This window comes from Mytilus galloprovincialis, chromosome 1, assembly GCF_965363235.1.
Source record: "Mytilus galloprovincialis chromosome 1, xbMytGall1.hap1.1, whole genome shotgun sequence".
In the NCBI taxonomy this organism is placed as follows: domain Eukaryota; kingdom Metazoa; phylum Mollusca; class Bivalvia; order Mytilida; family Mytilidae; genus Mytilus; species Mytilus galloprovincialis.
This window is the reverse complement of record NC_134838.1, coordinates 1,111,297-1,132,384: the sequence shown is the minus strand read 5'-3', so window position 1 is coordinate 1,132,384 and position 21,088 is coordinate 1,111,297. Positions and strand designations below refer to the sequence as shown.

The 21,088-nt window shown below is 32.5% G+C and overlaps 1 protein-coding gene across 1 annotated transcript; it reads right to left on the bottom strand.

Annotated features, from left to right (window-relative positions):
- Positions 1–179: 179 nt before the first annotated feature.
- LOC143062557 (methionine aminopeptidase 2-like) lies at positions 180–21,020 on the bottom strand. The gene is made up of 12 exons (XM_076234225.1): positions 20,831–21,020; positions 13,950–14,042; positions 12,360–12,410; positions 11,244–11,349; positions 10,602–10,707; positions 8,681–8,736; positions 7,963–8,144; positions 5,480–5,574; positions 4,658–4,754; positions 3,600–3,703; positions 2,704–2,819; positions 180–486 (listed from the first exon to the last, which is right to left on the bottom strand). Exons 1-12 carry the CDS (start codon positions 20,979–20,981, stop codon positions 234–236), a joined length of 1,410 nt encoding a protein of 469 aa, XP_076090340.1. The 5' UTR covers positions 20,982–21,020; the 3' UTR covers positions 180–233.
- Positions 21,021–21,088: the final 68 nt, after the last annotated feature.

Genomic DNA, 21,088 nt, shown 5'->3' with positions numbered 1-21,088 from the left:
CAGATTTTTGTTTTTTAATATGAATATTTCTTTCTCCCTTTTTTTTTTTAAAAACAAAGTAAATCAAAAATATTTTAACATAAAACCTTCCTTTTACATTTGGATATTTAGGGAGCTTAAACATAAAGAGACTGCATTTTTAATAAGAGAACAAAACTTATCGAAAAGGAAAAAATCCACCATTTCATTCAGTTTAATAATATGTATTCTATGAGAATAGAGAGTTGATTTCATCAATAATCTGTTCCTCTGCTAATGATCTCTTTACACGTAGGTCTTAACAATATTGTGTGTTCATACTGAGCTGTATAACATCCTTTAGTGTCACAGAGGGGCGGATATGCATCAATGATTCCCACATCTGTAAGGTTCTTTAGAGCTATCAGATACTTGCTCTGTCCTAGTCGATCTAACCAACGTCTACAGAATGCTAATGTTCCAAAATTCTGGTTGATACAATTCAGTAATTGTTTAGACTTCTGCACTCTAAAAAACAGAATAAAATGTTACAGTTTATTGTTTTTTTTAAATATTTTGTAACATTTAAGTAAAGTATAGCTAATAAAAACTCAAGAACTGAAAATTCATTAAATTTTGAAGGATGCTAGTTTTCATGGAGTTTAGGAAGATGTCAACCTATCCATGAATTCAAATTCACTCTCAATTGACATAATTTAATATAAGAGTTATTTCCCTTTATCACCTTTTATACAATGAGGTCCATGTGAACAGATTCAACTAGTTAAACTGGTCAATAGACTGTAGAAAAATATAATTTTTGAACAATTTTAATTTGTTTAAGCCTTGTCTAATTCATCATAACAATTAATTGCAGATCTCTACCAGTCTCGAGGGTTTTTTTTTTTTTTAGAGATTTTTTAAATAGCTCAAAAAAGACTTTTTGTGCACCACTTATTGCGGACCTGTTTTTGTATTGCTATGAGTTACAATTTATGACAAAAATCAGCAAAGGCCCATCGAAACAACATCTGATACACAAATTTAATAATACTTTCAGATATTTGGATGATATTTTGGCTCTCAATAATGACGACTTCAGTATGTATACTAAAGAAATTTATCCTGTTGAACTTACTTTAAATAAAACTAATACTAACAATGACCACTGCCCTTTCCTCGATCTTGATATATTTATCATTAATGGAAAGTTTAATACTAAAATTTATGATAAAAGAGAAGATTTCTCATTTCCTATCGTTAATTATCCAATTTTAGATGGTGACGTCCCCTTGTCACCACCTTGCGGTGTTTATATATCTCAACTTGTATGATTAGCTCGTGTATGTAACAATGTTTAAGATTTTTACAAGAGAAATTTATGTATTACTGAAAAACTATTACACCAAGTTTTTTTTTCGATATCACAAACTAGTCAAAACATTTACTAAACTTTATCATCGGTATAAGGACATCATTCGTAAATATAGCTCAACATGCAGACTTCTTATACGTTCATGTATTTCACATCCAATATTTTATGGAAATATTCTTTATAAAGCACAAAAATGTCAGTATTCACCTCAGAAGCTAACAAAACCTTTAAATAGACTTATTAAGAAGGGATATAGTTACGATACTGTTGTCATGTCATTAAAGATTGCATATTTTGGCGTTAATATTGATTCACTTATAGGGTCTTTGCATCGGAACTAAACACATTTATTATTAATAAACCAATTGTTGGCATGACACGGGTTATGTTCTTCTCATATATGTAATGATGGTATGATACTAAACCCCTCACGAGGAGGATTGTGCCTGATATTCATATGATTAAGACATAATTTTTCAATCAGTTTAATTGAAGTCTGGAACTGGCATGTCATTTAAATGCTAGTAATCTGATGTTATTTATGTATTATTGTCATTTTGTTTATTTTCTTTGGTTACATCTTCTGACATCAGACTCGGACTTCTCTTGAACTAAATTTAATGTGTGTATTGTTATGCGTTTACTTTTCTGCATTGGCTAGAGGTATAGGGGAGGGTTGAGATCTCACAAACATGTTTAACCCTGCAGCATTTTTGCGCCTGTCCCAAGTCAGGAGCCTCTGGCCTTTGTTAGTCTTGTATTATTTAACTTTTAGTTTCTTGTGTACAATTTGGAGTTTAGTATGGCGTTCATTATCACTGAACTAGTATATATTTGTTTAGGGGCCAGCTGAGGGATGCCTCCGGGTGCGGGAATTTCTCGTTGCATTGAAGACCTGTTGGTGACCTTCTGTTGTTGTCTGCTCTATGGTCGGGTGGTTGTCTCTTTGGCACATTCCCCATTTCCATTCTCAATTTTATTTTAAAAGTGATGGCAATAGCTTACAGTTCAGTGCCATTATTGGAATCCATTATTTGAAATAAATACAGTAAATTTATAAAATACAATATTCTGTGCTACTAAATATTATTGCTATTTTACAAATTTTACTTTGATATTGCTGACTGATAATTTCCTTTCTCAGCAGAGTCAAGTGATATGAAAAATTATCACTAGAAACTAAGCGCTTCTAATGAAATTGACAAGGTCGTCATAGGTAAAATAGCGATAAACCGATTAGTATTGGTCATCTCAACTGGATTGCTTTTCTCACTTTCGATGTACTGGCTCAAGCAAGAAAATCAATCTCATCAAGATAAGAACAATAATCTATAAATATCATACATTAAATGAAAATATAAATCACCTACCTCAAAGGAACATGTCCAGCTTCAAAGTTCTTCATGTAATGAGAAGTTTCCATATCATCATGAACAACACCTTTACCTGTACTTCCAAAAGTTTCTATGGCGTAAAACTCCATTTCCTGTAACAATGACAATTAATATTATTTGTATGTGACAAACCTTCTGGTAATTGTAATTAATCATGTCAATTTGATCACTGAACTTAGAGTTTTTAAAACGATTATGAAATTATGATAGACCAATGCGCATGCTGCCAATAATAGACCTTCTGCGCCTACAAATCATTCAGGCCCTTATTAATAATCAAAGTGCTTGTAAGCATTGAAAGGTAAAGATTGCTTTAATTTATCAATGAGAATTAAGATTAAATATTGTATTGTATAATTCATTGGTTGTAGTTCATTCAACTAAAATTCTGTACAATGGGAGATAACTCCATTTTTTTTTTAAGATGACTTCATCAATGACATCATTTATATTTTTAGAACAGATGTTTAGATTCCTGCACCTTGTAAAAGTAATGTCATTTTCTTGACAGGATTAACATCTTTTTGTGACTTGAACATCTGAGCGTCTATACATTGATAAATTTCTGGAAATGTTCATAGATAGGATGTATAGAATGTTATGATCAATGCATTATATTTTGTGTATCAAGAAGATAAGCCATGGCAGATTTAGATATCAAGTCAGAAGCATAGGGTTTTGATTGCATTTAATGTTTAAAAGGCCAAATAAAGTAAGAAGTTGAAGAGCATTGAGGATAAAAAATTCCCAAAAAGCTAGTGTTTTCTGCTCTATAGTCAAGTTGTTGTCTCTTTGACAAATTCTCCATTTTCATTCTCTATTTTAAAGATATCATTTTCAACAGGTCTTGAGAAAACAATATTTCAACCAACCTCCATTCTTGTAGCTTCACCTCCTTTGACGATTGGCACCGTCTTTCCTGCATGTATTCTGTAAGGGCTTATAGAGTGGCCATTTAGATTCCTTATGGACTTGACTGAAAAAGGAACAAAGTATCTTATCTTGTTTTATATTCAAATTTGTAAATGAATGGACATGTTTTTCTGGTGACATACAGTATTTAAAAAATATATTGCTGTAGTATTGTGTTATATGTTTATCCAACATGGAACTTAAAACAGAATCAAATATGTACATGTTGTACATATAAATAGATATAGGAAGATGTGGTATGAGTGCCAATGAGACAACTCTCCATCCAAGTAACAATTTATAAAAGTAAACCACTATAAGTCAAGGTAGGGCCTTCAACAAGGAGCCTTAGCTCACACTGAACAGCAAGCTATAAAGGGCCCCAAAAATTACTAGACAAACAATAAAAACCAACAGTTGAATCTATATAAAAACGAGAAACGAGAAACACGTATGAACTACATAAACAAACAACAACTAATGTATCAAGTCTATAAATCAGGTGAACACACATTCTTTTCAATTTTACATTGATTTTACTTTTTAATAGAACTAAGCAAAACAAAAATCACTTGTTTAGTTGTATGAATATCTTTTGACATAAATATTTATGTCATGCTGATATCTCAATTTCTTCAATCTATTCCTACAACTTATTGTTGATGAGACGAGGAGCACAGCTATAAACTCACAGATGAATAGACAAAGAAACTGGAAAACTATAGGCTACACTGATTTGGCAGAAAAGGCAATTTTGAACCTTTGAGTTATATTTGTTAAAATATTTACCATATTTTATAAGACAATCACTGTATCATTTCATTGACTGAAAATATGATAAAAGGGTATCTTTGCTTGAAACAAGTATAACATTTTAAGGGCATTACAATTCCCAATGGAAGGACATTTGTAGCCTTATTGCTCTTACTTTAGTACTCACTTAAAACTTCATGACTCTTAATGTATACAACAGCTGTTTCATTATATCAAATAATTAACAATATATCAAACATAATACCTGGATAAGTTTTTCCATCAAGTTCAATTTCATAAGATTCCATGACCTCTTGTATAGATTCTCCAATATCACATAACCTCACATCAATACCGGCAGCCTGAAATTATAATATCAAATTGTCCAATTCTTCACCCTTTTCTTTTTCACAAGACTTACTTATCGCTGCATGATCGACTGATTTGCATAACTTGAGGGACATAACTCAACAACGGTAAATGCGACGCCACTAAAAATTCAAACTTGATCTCTTATTTTATGGTAATAAGCATTGTGTATGTTTCATAACATTTGGTTGAGACAAACTTAAGTGAGAGAACGGGAACCAATTTTGGGATGTACAGACGAACAAGGGTAAAACTTAATGCACCCTCAGCTAAAAGTCACCTAATCTTGCTAGGACTTTCACATTTCCATGTTAAAAGAAATGTTAAATCTGGGTTATAACTCTAATTTGGCATATGATTTAAAATCTCAACATCATAATGAACATGTGTAATATGGCTCATTAAATACAGACTTGCAGCAATCTGAACATTTTTGCTTTCAACAAGAAAATGTTGCAAAAAGTACAAAGTAACTTTAAAAATAATTCAGCTCTTAAATGAATAAGTTAATTAATATATGAATGTTTTTAGTGTAATTCAGGTTTCACTGCAGTAAATGTCTTAGGTTACTCAAAAATGTTATCCAAGAAGTCTGAAAGCAAAAAACAGAATAAAAAAGAAGAGTAAATATACAGGGAAATAATCTATATTTTAGGTTAAATATGGAACATTAATGTTGATGGTTTTAAACATTTGAATAACTTATAAAATAACATACCTTTATACCTGTGTTTGTAGCATCTTTTACTGCTTGTAACAAACGGTCATATTTAGGATTGAAAGACAATGTAAAAGCACAGTCAATAATTCTACCTGAAAGGACAATTGTATCAAAATTGTTTAGATCAAAAGTTGACTGTTGACAGAATAAACATGCATGAAAGGACTCAAGGTAATCAAAAGGAAGTCTTGTCAAAGACGTTAAATTTTTTTAAAACATAACCAGATGCTCCGCAGGGCGCAGCTATATACGACCGCAGAGGTTGAACCCTGAATAGTTGGGGCAAGTATGGACACAACATTTAAGCTGGATTCAGCTCTAAATTTGGATTGTGATTAAATAGTTGACACAGCATAGGTTTCTGACACAGAATGAATGTGGTCTAATGAACTTAAAATATTTTTTTTGCCTTTGAGCAATTCACTAAGCTGTTGAATATTAATCCTCTCAAAAAAATGTTTGAAGAAATTTTCTTTTTATTTATGAAATCTGAAATGAGAAAAATTTACCCCCCCCCCCCATTTTTTTTCACATCCCCCTTTCCCTTTTTCCAAAACTGATCTCAATTCAAATTCCTAATGGAGTTTGCAACAATAACTACTCATTTAAATACATCATAAAATATTAAAATGTAAAATAAAGTGCTTGTTATCACTGAATGGTAAAGATTGTTTTAATTTATCAGTTGGTAGTAAAAGTGAATATACATTGTATATTGTATAAAACAATGATTTAAGTTGATTCAACTACTATTCTGGACAAAGAAAGATAACTCCAATTGAAAATTTCTTGCTATTGCACAATAATGTGCAATTAGATATTTCTTGCTATTGTGCAATACTGTGCAATTGAAAATATTTGCTATTGCACAATACTGTGCAATTGAAGATTTCTTGCTATTGCGCAATACTGTGCAATTGAAAATTGCTTGCTATTGCACAATACTGTGCAATTGAAGATTTCTTGCTATTGCACAATACTTAATATAATAATTTTGGATCCTGACTTGAACCAACTTGAAAACTGGGCCCATAATCAAAAATCTAAGTATATGTTTAGATTCAGCATATCAAAAAAGCCCAAGAATTCAATTTTTGTTAAAATCAAACTTAGTTTAATTTTGGACCCTTTGGACTTTAATGTAGACCAATTTGAAAACGGGACCAAAAATTAAGAATCTACATACACAGTTAGATTTGGCATATCAAAGAGCCCCAATTATTCAATTTTTGATGAAATCAAACAAAGTTTAATTTTGGACCCCGATTTGGACCAACTTGAAAACTGGGCCAATAATCAAAAATCTAAGTACATTTTTAGATTCAGCATATCAAAGAACCCCAAGGATTCAATTTTTGTTAAAATCAAACTAAGTTTAATTTTGGACCCTTTGGACCTTAATGTAGACCAATTTGAAAACGGGACCTAAAATTAAGAATCTACATACACAGTTAGATTCGGCATATCAAAGAACCCCAATTATTCAATTTTTGATGAAATCAAACAAAGTTCAATTTTTGCCCCTTTTGGCCCCTTATTCCTAAACTGTTGGGACCAAACCTCCCAAAATCAAACCCAACCTTCCTTTTATGGTCATAAACCTTGTGTTTAAATTTCATAGATTTCTATTTACTAATACTAAAGTTATGGTGCGAAAACAAAGAATAATGCATATTTGGGCCCCTTTTTGGCCTCTAATTCCTAAACTGATGGGACCAAAACTCCCAAAATCAATCCCAACCTTCCTTTTGTGTTCATAAACCTTGTGTTTAAATTTCATTGATTTCTATTTACTTATACTAAAGTTATTGTACGAAAACCAAGAATAATGCATATTTGGGCCCTTTTTTGGCCCCTAATTCCTAAACTGTTGGAACCAAAACTCCCAAAATCAATCCCAACCTTCCTTTTGTGGTCATAAACCTTGTGTCAAAATTTCATAGATTTCAATTTACTTAAACTAAAGTTATAGTGCGAAAACCAAGAAAATGCTTATTTGGGCCCTTTTTGGCCCCTAATTCCTAAAATGTTGGGACCAAAACTCCCAAAATCAATCCCAACCTTCCTTTTGTTGTCATAAACCTTGTGTTAAAATTTCATAGATTTCTATTCACTTTTACTCAAGTTAGAGTGCGAAAACTAAAAGTATTCGGACGACGACGCCGACGCCAACGTGATAGCAATATACGACGAAAAATTAAAATTTTTGCGGTCGTATAAAAATAAGTAAGTATGATTCCAATGAGATGACTATCCCCTAAAGTTCAAATGAAGTGGATGCAATTTAAAACAATTTCAACAATTAGAAAAATCCATACTGTATGTTTGGCAATAAAATCCCCCGACTTGAAAAATATGAAACAATTGAAGCAAAAAACTAATGCACTAATTATTAAATTCAATAATATTATAAAACAAGACCACTGTGGTTCATAAAATTGATGATATTTATTGGTCTATTCCTATGTATAATGACTTACCATTAATATGAGTACCAAAGTCTATTTTACAAACATCATCATACTGTAATACTGTAGGATCTCCAGCGTTAGGGGTGTAGTGGGCGGCACAATTATTGAGTGAACAACCTGTAGGGAAGGCTAATCCTGCCTCTAAACCTTTCTCATTAATCGTCTTCCTCGATATACCCTCCAATGTCTCACTAAACATCATACAAATATAATATTATTTCTGGGTAAAAGTTCATCAAAAAGATGTTAAACATTTGCATATTCCAAATCAGATTCTATTTACGTCTCTTTTAATTTTCAAAATAGGTCTCTTTCAATTTTCAAAATAGTTTCTGACCATTTTCTCATCTGTTTTCACAATAACGAATTGATCAATATATTGAATCAATTAAATAAATTAAGAAAACTGCATTGGATAACACTGTCAATTTCATAGAAGAGGATCAGCTGACTATTTTTCTAATTCTTTTCTAACAAGTAAAGGATTTCTCAAGATAAAACACCATTTCATTAATATTTGATTTCGTAGCTCAACTAGTTAAAACTCAATTTGTTTACATAAAATCTCATATAATGCTAAAAATATACATTGCACATTATAGTTCAATTTTAGAAATAAAATATATTTAAAGAATCACAAATGTACAAAAAAAATTACCATAACTCTAAAATGACACAGTTATGTATATCAATTAAATGTTTATACTGAGTTGAGTTAATATCTTACCAAATTTCTATCATGGTCTGACCTGGCTTTATATAATTTTGCATATATTGTCTTGTCTGTAAAAGTAGAAATTTGGCTTCATGTTAATTTGGTGACAACTGGCTTTTTTTCATTCATTGTTAATTTTTTTTTTTAGCTGTCCTATCAACTTGCTGATTTGATTCCAGTAACTGTATACAAATACTATTCTTAAAAAAATATAGCTTTCTTTTGTACATTGATTGTTAATAGTTTAGAACAAGAATGTGTCCACAGTACACTAATGCCCCACTTTAAGGGCATACGATACAGTTACAGGGAAGGTAATGACGTTGCTAATGTAAAATGTTATTTTCGTGAGGTCAAACTGTGACATATCGGGAAAAGATGCATTTTTCGACTGATTTTTATCATTTAAACTGTTTAATTTGAAAACGAGTGCAAGGACCCCTATTTTTTAAACGACATTTTGTTTCATTTTGCAGGGAGATTATGTGGACCAAATTTAATAAAACTGTAAATAGAGCATTTTTTTTATTTTGATAAATATACAGCAAAAAATGACAGGTTTTTTCTCAATTCATGACCATTTGATAAATGATAAATATGAGTTAAATACATAATTTTTTAGGATACTTATAAAATACAGAAATATCAAATTATTTAACAAAAAACAATTTGTGTTTATCTTTTAAAACAAAAAAGTTACATCTTTCTTTCGAAAAGGAAAATACGGTCACAAATCCGATATTTTTAGCAAATATACGAAATTTCAACCTCATTTAAGTAAAAAAAATAGCACATGAAGGTATATTTTTTATTACATACTGTAAAAGCACAAATTTTCGTGGGGGATTTAATTTCGTTTATTTCGTGGATAAGAATTATCCACGAAATTAAAACCCAACGAAAATTTAACTGTAGATTTACATTATTTTATGATCTGACTAAATCTTATTGACATTATATAATTGATGAACATAAATGCAGACAATGAAATAAATAGGTTAATTGATTAGACATCGATATTCAAAGGTTTTCTTTAAGTCAGATGATAATCCTAATCCTTTGTTTGTACAGTAATTAACAATCACCAAGAACTGTCAATCAATGTCATTTAACAGTCTAATGCGTCTGTAATGCCCTCAAGTTGTCATACATTTATTACACAATCATTGTCCTTGGATAAAACATCAAAGGTGAGTAACAGCCAATTAGCGTGTGCAGGTTACAACACTTGATTAGTGCTCACTGTTACTATGAAATGCAATTATTGATTTTTCCCAACGGCAAAAGTTCCATCAGTTTTATGAGTATTGTCAATTATAAAGTTACATTTGTATAATTTTTTTCTAAACTTAAAAACCACGAAAATTAATTCCCACGAACTTACTTTTAGATACAAAACCACGAAATTTTAACCCCACGAAAATTAATGTTTATACAGTATTTGATTTAATCAGGCAAAAAATAGCCTATATGGAAATGTTCATCAAACTTCAAATACGGGATCAAAACTGTATTGTATGCCCTTAACAGACAAACAAAAGGTTAAGGATGCAGAGATTTCAGATTTAAGTGGGGCAAAAAAACTTAAAGGGAAAAGGGGAATGAGCTGGGAGGCATCAATACTCTTGTTTAATGTTCAGTGTTAAAAGAAGACCTTGCACTAAGATAATAAACAAAAACTTTAAGAAAGTCTTCAAAGGCTTCCGTATTAGGAAGTAAAGTTATTAGACTTTCCCAGATAGGTTTTACTTATTATGTACTGGTCAATCCTACTAAAAGGATTTTAATTTGATTCATTCTTAATATGCATAGATAGTTATTTCATTGGCAATTCTACCACATCCCCCCATTTTTAAATTGAAACATTTGTGCTGAACGTAAAATCTTCAACAATAAATTAATCTTATTTAACCAAAAAATTAGTTATAATTACCTGTCTATGGGCTTCAGCAGCTTGCCGTACTTCTTGGTAAATGTATGTATTTGCTCTGTCCAATGCTCGCTTTTCTTCATCTGTGAATCTGTCTTTGGCAGTCTGACTACAATTATGCAAACAGAAAGAATGTATAATACTCTCTGAATTAATAAGAGTGCAAATATGAAATTTGTGTCTGCTTAATTGTCAATAAATCAGCAGCTGAACTCATAACAAAAACATACTGTTGCCTATTCAAGAGAATGATTCATGAATGGATGACAGTTTAACAACAATGAAAGTTAAATTTGAATGGTCATCCGAAAGCCTTGCTACCTTTTAATACAGTAAGGGTTTCGCCAATTGTTGAAGTTTTCGCAAGGACCTGTAATCCAATGGGAATATTTCCCTGGTACCACAATGGAAGCCGGATTGGTTAAAGGTCAGATGAAAGAAAAGCAAACGGGTTAACACCCCTTGTATATATTTTTGGTTATCTTACAATAATACTTTGCCCATCAGAAGGGTTCAGTATTGGTAAAGTTTGGCAGTTCAACGTACAATGTAGATTCCTTTGGTCTTTAGTGTATAGCTGTATCATGGCTATCATACCACACTCCTCTAACATTGTTATTATATCCAATATTCTAAGATACTTACAAGTCCTTGACTTCAGGATGTTTCATTATTTCCCCTTCAGGATAATTTCCATCAGGAAAAAGTTCAGATATTGGTATTGAAGGTGGATCTGTTTGTTGTTTTCCACCTAAAAAATAAACATTCTCTTGTGTAAAAATTATTCATCATATGTATACTGTAATACAAAACTGTGGAAGTACCATTATACATTGTTATATAGCATTTGATATTTATGTAATGCATATAAAAAACTTATCTTTTTTTATTGTGTATCTATTATCTCCCCTTTCACGTGTAGTACAGATATATACCTGTATACACATTTGTTATGTATTCCTGTCATGTTTTGTTGCTATTTTAGCAGTATTTTTAACATTGCTATTCAGTGCAAGGTGTGGCTAGCCATTAAACCAGTTTCAACCCATCATTTTTCTAAGATGTCCAGTACCAAGTCAGTATTATTGCAGATGTTATGGAATTGTTCCTTTCTTTGTATGTTGCATTGACATTTGTTTTTGTTGCACTTCATTGTTTCTGATGTTCCTTTATTTTTCTCTAATAGTTTATGTGTTTCCCTTGGTTTTATTTTGTAACCTCATTTTTTTTTCTCTCAAGCAATTTATTTCTTTTGAACATTGGTATACTATTGTTGACTTTATATATTTACAAGTGACTAAAGTCTTTATCCACATATTTCAAGCAATATTCTACAACTGTGTAAAGTTTCATCAATATCAGCATAATTGTTATAGAGGAGTTTCACTTATGAGTGACTACTATCACCAATTTCAATATTGCCAATTATCTCCCTTCACAGTGCACTTCTTTGGGTAGTGTTGAACAATTGTGATCAGTTTCATAAATAATTCTATAGCTTTTCAACTTGACAGGCAGATGGACAGACAGAAGTACAATGACAGGCAGATGGACAGACAGAAGGACAATGACAGGCAGATGGACAGACAGAAGTACAATGACAGGCAGATGGACAGACAGAAGGACAACGACAGGCAGATGGACAGGCAGATGGATATAGTGACAACTACATTTGTATATACTACCTACGGCCTTTCCAAAGAAAGAGCAAACCTGTTGTAAGGGTCATTAAAAAAATCTTTTAATTATTTCTGAACTGACCTCCTTTTTTCTTCTTTTTCTTTTTCTTAGTTGCTTCTCCAGTAGCTTGAGCTTTAAAATATAAATATTGAACAAAACATATAAATAAAAACATTTATTGATGTGAATTTTTTTTTACTTCAAGCAACAGCCTATCTGAAGTAGTTTTTTCTTACATTCATTGGTTTCATTATTAAAGCAATCATGGGCCATAACTCTTAAAAGGAACTAGAGGCTCTCAAGAGCCTGTGTTGCTCACCTGTTAATGTGTTTACTGATGTCGGCCATCTTTGTTGGTAGGCGGGGTCATTAGACACTCTTTTTAAAAATGATACCCTAGTATTATGATTGTGGCCAAGTTTGGTTAAATTTGGCCAAGTAGTTTTAGAAAAGATTTTTATACAAGTTACAAAAATGAGGAAAAGTTGTTTAATATTGACTCTAAAGGGCAATAACTCCTTAGGGGGTCCTCTAACAATTTTGATCATTCTGACTTATTTGTAGATCTTACTTTGCTGAACATTATTGCTGTTTACAGTTTATCTCTATCTATAATAGTATTCAAGATAATAACCAAAAACTGTAAAATTTTCTTAAAATAACCAATTTAAGGGCAGCAACCCAACAACAGGTTGTCCGATTCAACTGAAAATTTGTGAGGGGATATATCTTATTCTGATGGACATTAAAATCTTGAAAGATTTCCCCTAAATGTCTTGGTTTCAAAGATATAAAGCAAAAACTGCATTTTACCACTATGTTCTAATTTTAGCCATGTCGGCCATTTTGTTTGGTAGGCTGGGTCATCGGACACATTTTTTAAACTATAAACCACAATGATAATTGTCGCCAAGTTTGATTAAATTTGGCAAAGTAGTTTTAGAGAAGAAGATTTTTAGAAAAGTTACAAAAAATGATGAAAAGTTGTTAAAAATTTACTATAAAGGGCAATAACTCCTTAAGGGGTCGACTGGCAATTTTGGTCATGTTGACTTATTTGTAGGTCTTACTCTGCTTAACATTATTGCTGTTTACAGTTTATCTCTATCTATAATAGTATTCAAGATAATAACCAAAAACTGCAAAATTTCCTTAAAATAACCATTTCAGGGGCAGCAACCCAACAACAGGTTATCTGATTCGTCTGAAAATTTCAGGGCAGATAGATCTTCACCTGATAAACAATTTTACCCCATGTCAGATTTGCTCTAAATGCTTTGGTTTTTGAGTTATAAGCCAAAAACTGCATTTTACCCCTATGTTCTATTTTTAGCCATGGCGGCCATCTTGGTTGGTTTGACGGGTCACGCCACACATTTTTTAAACTAGATATCCCAAGGATGATTGTGGCCAAGTTTGGTAGAATTTGGCCCAGTAGTTTCAGAGGAGAAGATTTTTGTAAAAGTTTACGGACGACGGACGACGGACGCCAAGTGATGAGAAAAGCTCACTTGACCTTTCAGGTCAGGTGAGCTAAAAAAGGAAAATTGTCAGACCATCTTTCGTCAACAGGACATCTATTTATTCAATCATGCCTCTATTAAAAATATTTGGCTGTTGATCTATATAAATAGGCAAATCAACAGACATTTTAAATAATTATACATGTACCTGGTTCTCCATTCTCCAGCTTCTGGTTACTTAATTTGTCGTTTACTTCATTTAAGTCGTCGTCTTTCTCACCATCTTCTGTGTTATCAGTCTCTAAAATATTATATGTACATCATAAATATAATTAAAGAATATTAGGGAATAATAACAACTTGTACAAGATCATGTGTAATTGGGTGCTTATTTGACCAGGTACCAACAAATCAGTGCTTGTATTGGCCATATGCTACTATAATTGCTATCACCAAGATACCACATCTCCTTATTTTTAAACTAGCAGATAATTAAACAATTATTTCCCCATAAGTTGATCAAGTAGAGCAATCTTTAATCTCAGAGCAAGTAGCCTAAAGAGTACTGTGCCAAAGATTTGGTGATCCAAACATGGCTGGTGAGAGACATGTTTACACTAGTATGCAAATTTTTCATCTATTATATATATGTTGTGTACAAGTTATCATTTTGTACAAATTATAATTTGTACAAAAAAATTGTACAAATTATAATTTGTATTTTGACTTTGTACAAATTGTAATTTGTACAAAAAGTGCTTGTACAAATTATTATTTTTACAAAATTTGACTTAAATTCACTTATAACTTGTACAATTATTTATGGTTATTGGTATGGATCTTGTTATATAAAAGCATTTATACACACCAAAGAAGTTGTATTCCATGACCACACAATCAACCTTATTAACAAAATACAGAAATATATCTGTATCATTTGTTTGAGTATGTGAGTGAATTATGGCAATGGGAATATCACAGAATCATTTGCTTTTCACATTCATATATGCCCCCAAAATAAAAAATAAAAACTTTCCTCCTTTTATAGCGAATATGGAAGTGCACAAATGTTGCTGTGAAAAAAATTCCTACTGCAGTTCAAATACTGTACCAAAATTCTCAAGATGCAATTATTAGACAAATATATCGATGATTAGTTGTGGTACGATCATACTGACATTCTACCCAATAGCAAGTTCTTATAATTTCTGTTCTGTTTTCATGGTGATTCGTCTTGGATCTGTTAGTCAGACAGCGTAGGTTCCTAGCACATATGATTTGTTTTTCAACGTTTGTGTTATCCTAATTGATTCAATGTCTATGATACTATCAAAATTGTCACTGGGGCAGATATCAAAATTGTCACTGGGACATATATCAGAATTGTCATTGAGGCCAATTTTTATTATACTATTAGAATTTTTACTGGGGCCAATTTCTATTATACTATCAGAATTTTCTCTGTTAGAGGCCAATTTCAATAATACTATCAGAATTCTGAGTGGGGCCAATTTCTATTATACTATCTGAATTTTCAATGTGGCCAATTTCTATTATACTATCAGAGTTCTTAGCGAGGCCAACTTCTATTATATTATCAGAATTTTCTCTGAGGCCAATTTCAATAATACTATCAGAATTCTGAGTGGGGCCAATTTCTATTATACTATCAGAATTTTCAATGAGGCAAATTTCTATAAGTCTATCAGAATTGACACTGAGGCCTTTTTTTAATATTCTATCAGAATTGTCACAGGGGCCAATTTCTATTCGGCTATAATAATTAACTAGCATGCATGTACCAATTACATTTGCTGTCTCTGGGTGTTTTAGCATTTTGTAAATAAGGTTTAGAAGGTTCTATATTGTGTATCAACACAACCCATACTATAAATTATTGTACAAATTATAAGTGAATTTTAGTTGAATTTTGTACAAATTGTAATTTGTACAAAGTCAAAATACAAATTATAATTTGTACAATTTTTTTGTACAAAATGATAACTTGTACACAACATATATATAGAATCACACATGTTCCTGTAAACTTTGACATCACAACTAAATTATTTGAGGTCATAATTAAAAAGTGATTGTTGCTGATTTTCACAAAAACGTGTTATAGAGTTTTTTCACAATCACGATCATGCATTCTTGACAAAGGGTCAAAATCATGTAGTACAGGCCTAAATCGTGAAAGTTGGCAGGTATGTACTTGACGTTAGTAGGTCCTTTCCCTTTGAAGCAGATATACATGTGTAAGGTCATATAGTTAAATATTTCATACGACTAAATTCAGCTAAATACCAAATGTGTAAATATCATAATTTTGGAAGAAAAAATGGTGACATCCCATTAGTCCGACAACCATTATTCCGAAAGCCTATTACTCCGACAGCCAACTATTCCAACAGCCCACTATCCCGACAGCCCATTATTCCAACAATGCATCTGTCTTGTGTGTATGGGTAAATTTTCTCTAAAAAGACCAACTTTGTTCTCTTTAATATTTGGGGTTGTCCGTTTTGATTCCAATTATTCTTTCCATGCGGGATATTTGTCTCATTATATTGGAGTTGATAACTGCTCAGTCCCTCCTTACCTTCGACCCTCTTTCGTTTTCACGTGTCTGGTTATTTTATTTGTCTTTATATTTTGTTGTTTGTGTGTCCACTGTCAGTCTGTGCTGTTCTAGTTTGCTTTTTTTTGTGTGTCTTGATCTACCTTCTTTCACTAGATCTTTGATTCCCCCCTTTCACGTATCAGTGGAGTGACGTTTCACCACAGTTAACTACATAAATAAATATATCGTAGTTGGATTACACTACTCGCCCTCTTTGGTCGCAATACTTTCTATCCTTTGTGTCACTCATCTGAGTTTTATTTAAATTGATTTTGTTGCAGAAATAAGGGACTAATGTGGCGTCAGTCAAAATGAGAAAAACAGAGACAAGTTCATACCCAGATCCTAAAAAATAAGATGACAAATAGGACAAAATATGTGCTCAGAAAAGATGAGCAATTCCAATTATGAATACGGTATCATGTTCAGGAATGTGAATCCACAAACTACGGAGACAGTTCAATTCAATTCCAATAGCGATCGACCAGAATTAGTCTGAGAGATACCAATTTTATATTCCGAGCTTATTTTAAAATCTAGAAAAAATTGCCTCTGTTATAATGGTTGGGGGAGGTGCAGGACTTCTGAACATTTCGGCAACTTCTATTTAAATACATGTATTCATGAGGAAAAGTAATATCGGGTCAGTGAATGTATATGACATAGAAATATATCATAGTTGGATTACACATTATGTGTGTTGTGGCATACTTGACACCAAAGGCACATGTTTCAGAAAAAAAGTTCCCTACATACAATTTTTTTTCTGAGACAAGTGCCTGTGCTTGACACTTATTTTTGATTTAAAGATTGTTTCAAGAAGAAAAATATTTAGATATCATTGATTTTAAAAAGGGTAGTTCATATGTTTATTAAGAATCGGTGCCTACCCATTACATTAGAAAATGCCAGATACTCAAAAAATCGTATTGTACAGCTGATACAGTTGAGGATGAGCGTCAAAAATTTTTCAATCAAATGCTCCCTTCATAAAAATTTGAGGAATGAACATGATTAATCTTTGCTTTTATTGAAAAAATGATGATTTCATTGTTAGTTCTTTTGAATTATGTAGTACAGGTCTTAATACTGACTGTTGTTTGATATCAATGTGTTAGTTTTTTTTTCCTAGTTTGTTTTGGCTCCGATTGTGACTGAGGCTAATGAGAAAATAAAGATAACTAGTATATATATTATTCTAATATGACGTGCTTCTTTTGCTTTGTAAACAACACTGTGATAAAATTCTCGATAAAATATACTTAGCGCAGACTCAGAGATATACATAATAATGGCTGTTACAATATACTTCCCACGTAAATCTACATGTATTGGAACCTATTTGCAGACCCTCTGCCGATTTTATTGTTTTAGAATGGGCAATTAAAAAAAGACAAAATAACTTTTTTTCTTATTCGTATGCATAATTAAAAGAAGTAATACACAAGAGCTCGGAGAAATCAACAAAATAAAAATTAAATAAAATTCCGCGAAAGTCTATTAATCTTTTTGGCGCATTTAAGTCCTTTCAAAACATGACGTCATACAAATGAAACCGCTAAAGTTGAAAGTTTTCTGTTGCATGAACCATCGGAATTCGTATGATATTGTATTAAAACTGATTTTTGAGGTAGGTTTTGTTTTATTTTCTATTCTATTGCATTATTCGCATATTTACTCGTTTCAGCAAGTCAACATGGCGGCTCCTTAGTTACAAAATGTCAACTTTGGATTTAACGGAAGCTTACGAGAAAAACATGTAAATTTAAAATGGCAAATGTTGGGTTTGAGAATTTAAAGAATTAAAAAGTTTTTTTTTTCTAGCAGTTATTCACAAACTAACCTACGCAAGCTATATATTTATAAAGATATTTGAGCTTTATCTAGCAGGGAGTAAAAAAGAACAGCCACACACACAGCATACCCACCCTCGCTTCAGTTTTTTAATGACCGTATTTTTCCTATTAGAATCGAAATAATTCATGGAAGCCATATATTGTTGGAAATTTACACATGGCCTGGACCGTGATATTCGTTAATTTTATCCCTCGCTAACGCTCAGGATAAAATTCGAATATCACGGGCCAGACCATGTGTAAATTTCCAACAATATATGGCTTCCATGAATTATTTCTTAAGTATTGTAATGTCTTCATATTGACCCAATCAATATACCACCGCTTCCAAAAAGTGGTGAGTATACTGTTTTACCTCTGTCTGACCGTCCGTCCATCTGTCAGTCCCATGAATATTTTTGTTGCATCTTTTTCATGAACAACATTACAAGGATTTCTAAAATTTGGTTTCAGGGTTTATTGAAGTCGGCTATATCGTGTGAGGCATTTTCAGATTCATAACTAAACAACTTTCTGTTTACTGCACACTTTTTACATGAGAGCCAAGTTGAAAATTTTCGTCATACTTTTCTTAGGAACTACAATCATGACAATACAATTATTTCTGAAATTTGGTTTCAAAGTTTATATAAGTCAGTTTTACTGTGTGGTGCTTTTTCAGATTCACAACTCAACAACTTCCTGTTTAACGAAATATTTTGGCAGGGGGGTATCATCAGTAGCTCGCACCATCACGGGTTGGTCTTGATTTATATGCTCTTTATAGACCCTTTTTTGGAAAATGAAATATTCTTTTGTTTTATTCTATATACAGATTTCGAATTGAGTATATAGAAACTATTCGAACTACCTTAATCTTATGTAATATATACAGAGTTATTTCTTAAAATAATAAGTTATTACATAAAAGTAATAATACACTATACAGACAGACCATCTGTATCTGTATCTGTAGTGGTACGTGTAGAATCCTATTAAGGCTTTTATACACGGTGGAGAAGAGCGCCGTTGTTATGGGCGGTGTTCTTGTAGAGCGGTCTTAAATGCCTCTACAGAACCTGCATGCACAACTTTATCTGGTAGTTGGTTCCAGTGAATAGTTGTTTCCACAAAAAATGAATGTTTGTACTGTGGTTTGTTGCTATTTGGTACTTTCAGTCCTCTGGTGTTATTAATAACTTGACGTTCGATGATATTGTCAGTTTCACAGTTTAAGTACGTTTTGGCTTTAATTGTTCGTTTTGGTCTTGCTGGTATGACAAAATTGTCGGCTGGTAGAGCCGGCACCAGACCCTCAACCACCTTGTAAATCAGGATAAGACGGAGGCTGTGTCTTCTTTCCTCTAGCGTCTCCATTTCAAGCTGGCGTCTCATATTAGTTATGGACCCTGTTTCCCGACTCCTGTAGTTTTTCTTTATGAATCGTAAGCCTCTGTTTTGGATACGTTCTAGTTTGTCAATATCCCCTTTCATATATGGGTTCCAGATTGTTGCGCCATATTCCATGGTTGATCTTACAAGGGATATATATGCTACTTTCCTACATGCTTCTGGTACGTTCCTCAAGTTCCTCCGAAGAAAGCCCAAGGTGGCGTTGGCTTTCTTGCTGATGTTATTTATGTGGAAGCTCCATTTCAGATCGTTTGAGATTTGGAGTCCTAAGTAGGGGTTCACTTGTACTTCTTGTAGGATGTGTTTATTAAGCGTGTAGAATTTGTCTGCTTTTTTGTTTATGGATAGAACATAGCACTTTTTGGCGTTGAATCGCATTCCCCATTTGTCGGCCCAGATTTCTAGTTGTTCCAAATCTGTTTGTAGCTTTTGTTGGTCTTGGCTATTTTTAATTGTTCTGTATAGAAGGCAGTCGTCAGCAAATAGTCTTACTGATGATGTTACACTGTCTGGTAGGTCATTGATGTGGCACAGGAATAGGATTGGTCCTAAGACTGTGCCCTGGGGGACCCCAGAGTCGACTGTTGTTTCGCCAGATGATTCGCCTTCCACGATGGTTCTCATTGATCTTGCAGTTAGGAAGTTCTTAAGCCATTTGTGTGTATTTCCTTTAATTCCATACTGATCTAATTTATGTAATAATTTGTTGTGTGGTACGGTGTCGAAAGCTTTTGAAAAATCTAATATGCCTACGTCGATTTGATGTCCCTTGTCGTGTTCTTGTAAGAAGTCGTTGATGGTAGTTATGAGTTGGGTTTCACATGAGTATCCTGACCTGAAGCCGTGGTTCAAGTTGGTTAGGATTTTGTTTTTTTCCAGAAAAAATTTTATTTTAGCCTGAAAACCTGATAGTTGACTTGATAAGTGTCGGACTTATGGGTTGTCAGAGTATTGGGCTGTGGGAGCAATGGGTTGTCAGACTATTGGGTTGTCAGACTAATGGGGTGTCAGACTAATGGGGTGTCGGAATAATGGTGTGTAACCGAAAAAATATGCAGTTAATTTATACTAAAAATGAATGACAATCAATTTTAAGGGACATACTGTTTTCCGTCAAAATGTCAAGCTTTGTTCATGACAGTTGATTGAATGGAAATTGTGAGGAAATACATATTAAACTATAGTTTTACTACACATGCTGTACACAATGTCAATTACCAGCTTTCTTTTTCTTCTTCTTCTTCTTTTTCTTTTTGACAGCGTCGTCATTTTGATTTTCAGACACATTTTCGATAAGTTTTTCATCTACCTCACCATTAATAGTTTCTGAAACTACAGTTTCAACTTTATTTGCAACTACTTCAGCCATGCTAACGTTCAGGGTTTGCTTGCTCCATAAAAATAAATATGCCGGAGAAAACGGCGAACATGTCCCCTTTTTTGCTTGTTCAAAACTGGAGTACGTATGAAACAAAC

Bases quoted from the DNA above. Each gene is read 5' to 3' on its own strand.
- LOC143062557 (XM_076234225.1), bottom strand. From the start codon at position 20,981: ATGGCTGAAGTAGTTGCAAATAAAGTTGAAACTGTAGTTTCAGAAACT. The intron at 14,043-20,830 runs GTAATTGACATT...ATAATATTTTAG, and splicing joins GAAGAAGAAAAAGAAAGCTG to AGACTGATAACACAGAAGAT. The intron at 8,737-10,601 runs GTAATTATAACT...CTACTTTTACAG, and splicing joins CTGCTGAAGCCCATAGACAG to ACAAGACAATATATGCAAAA.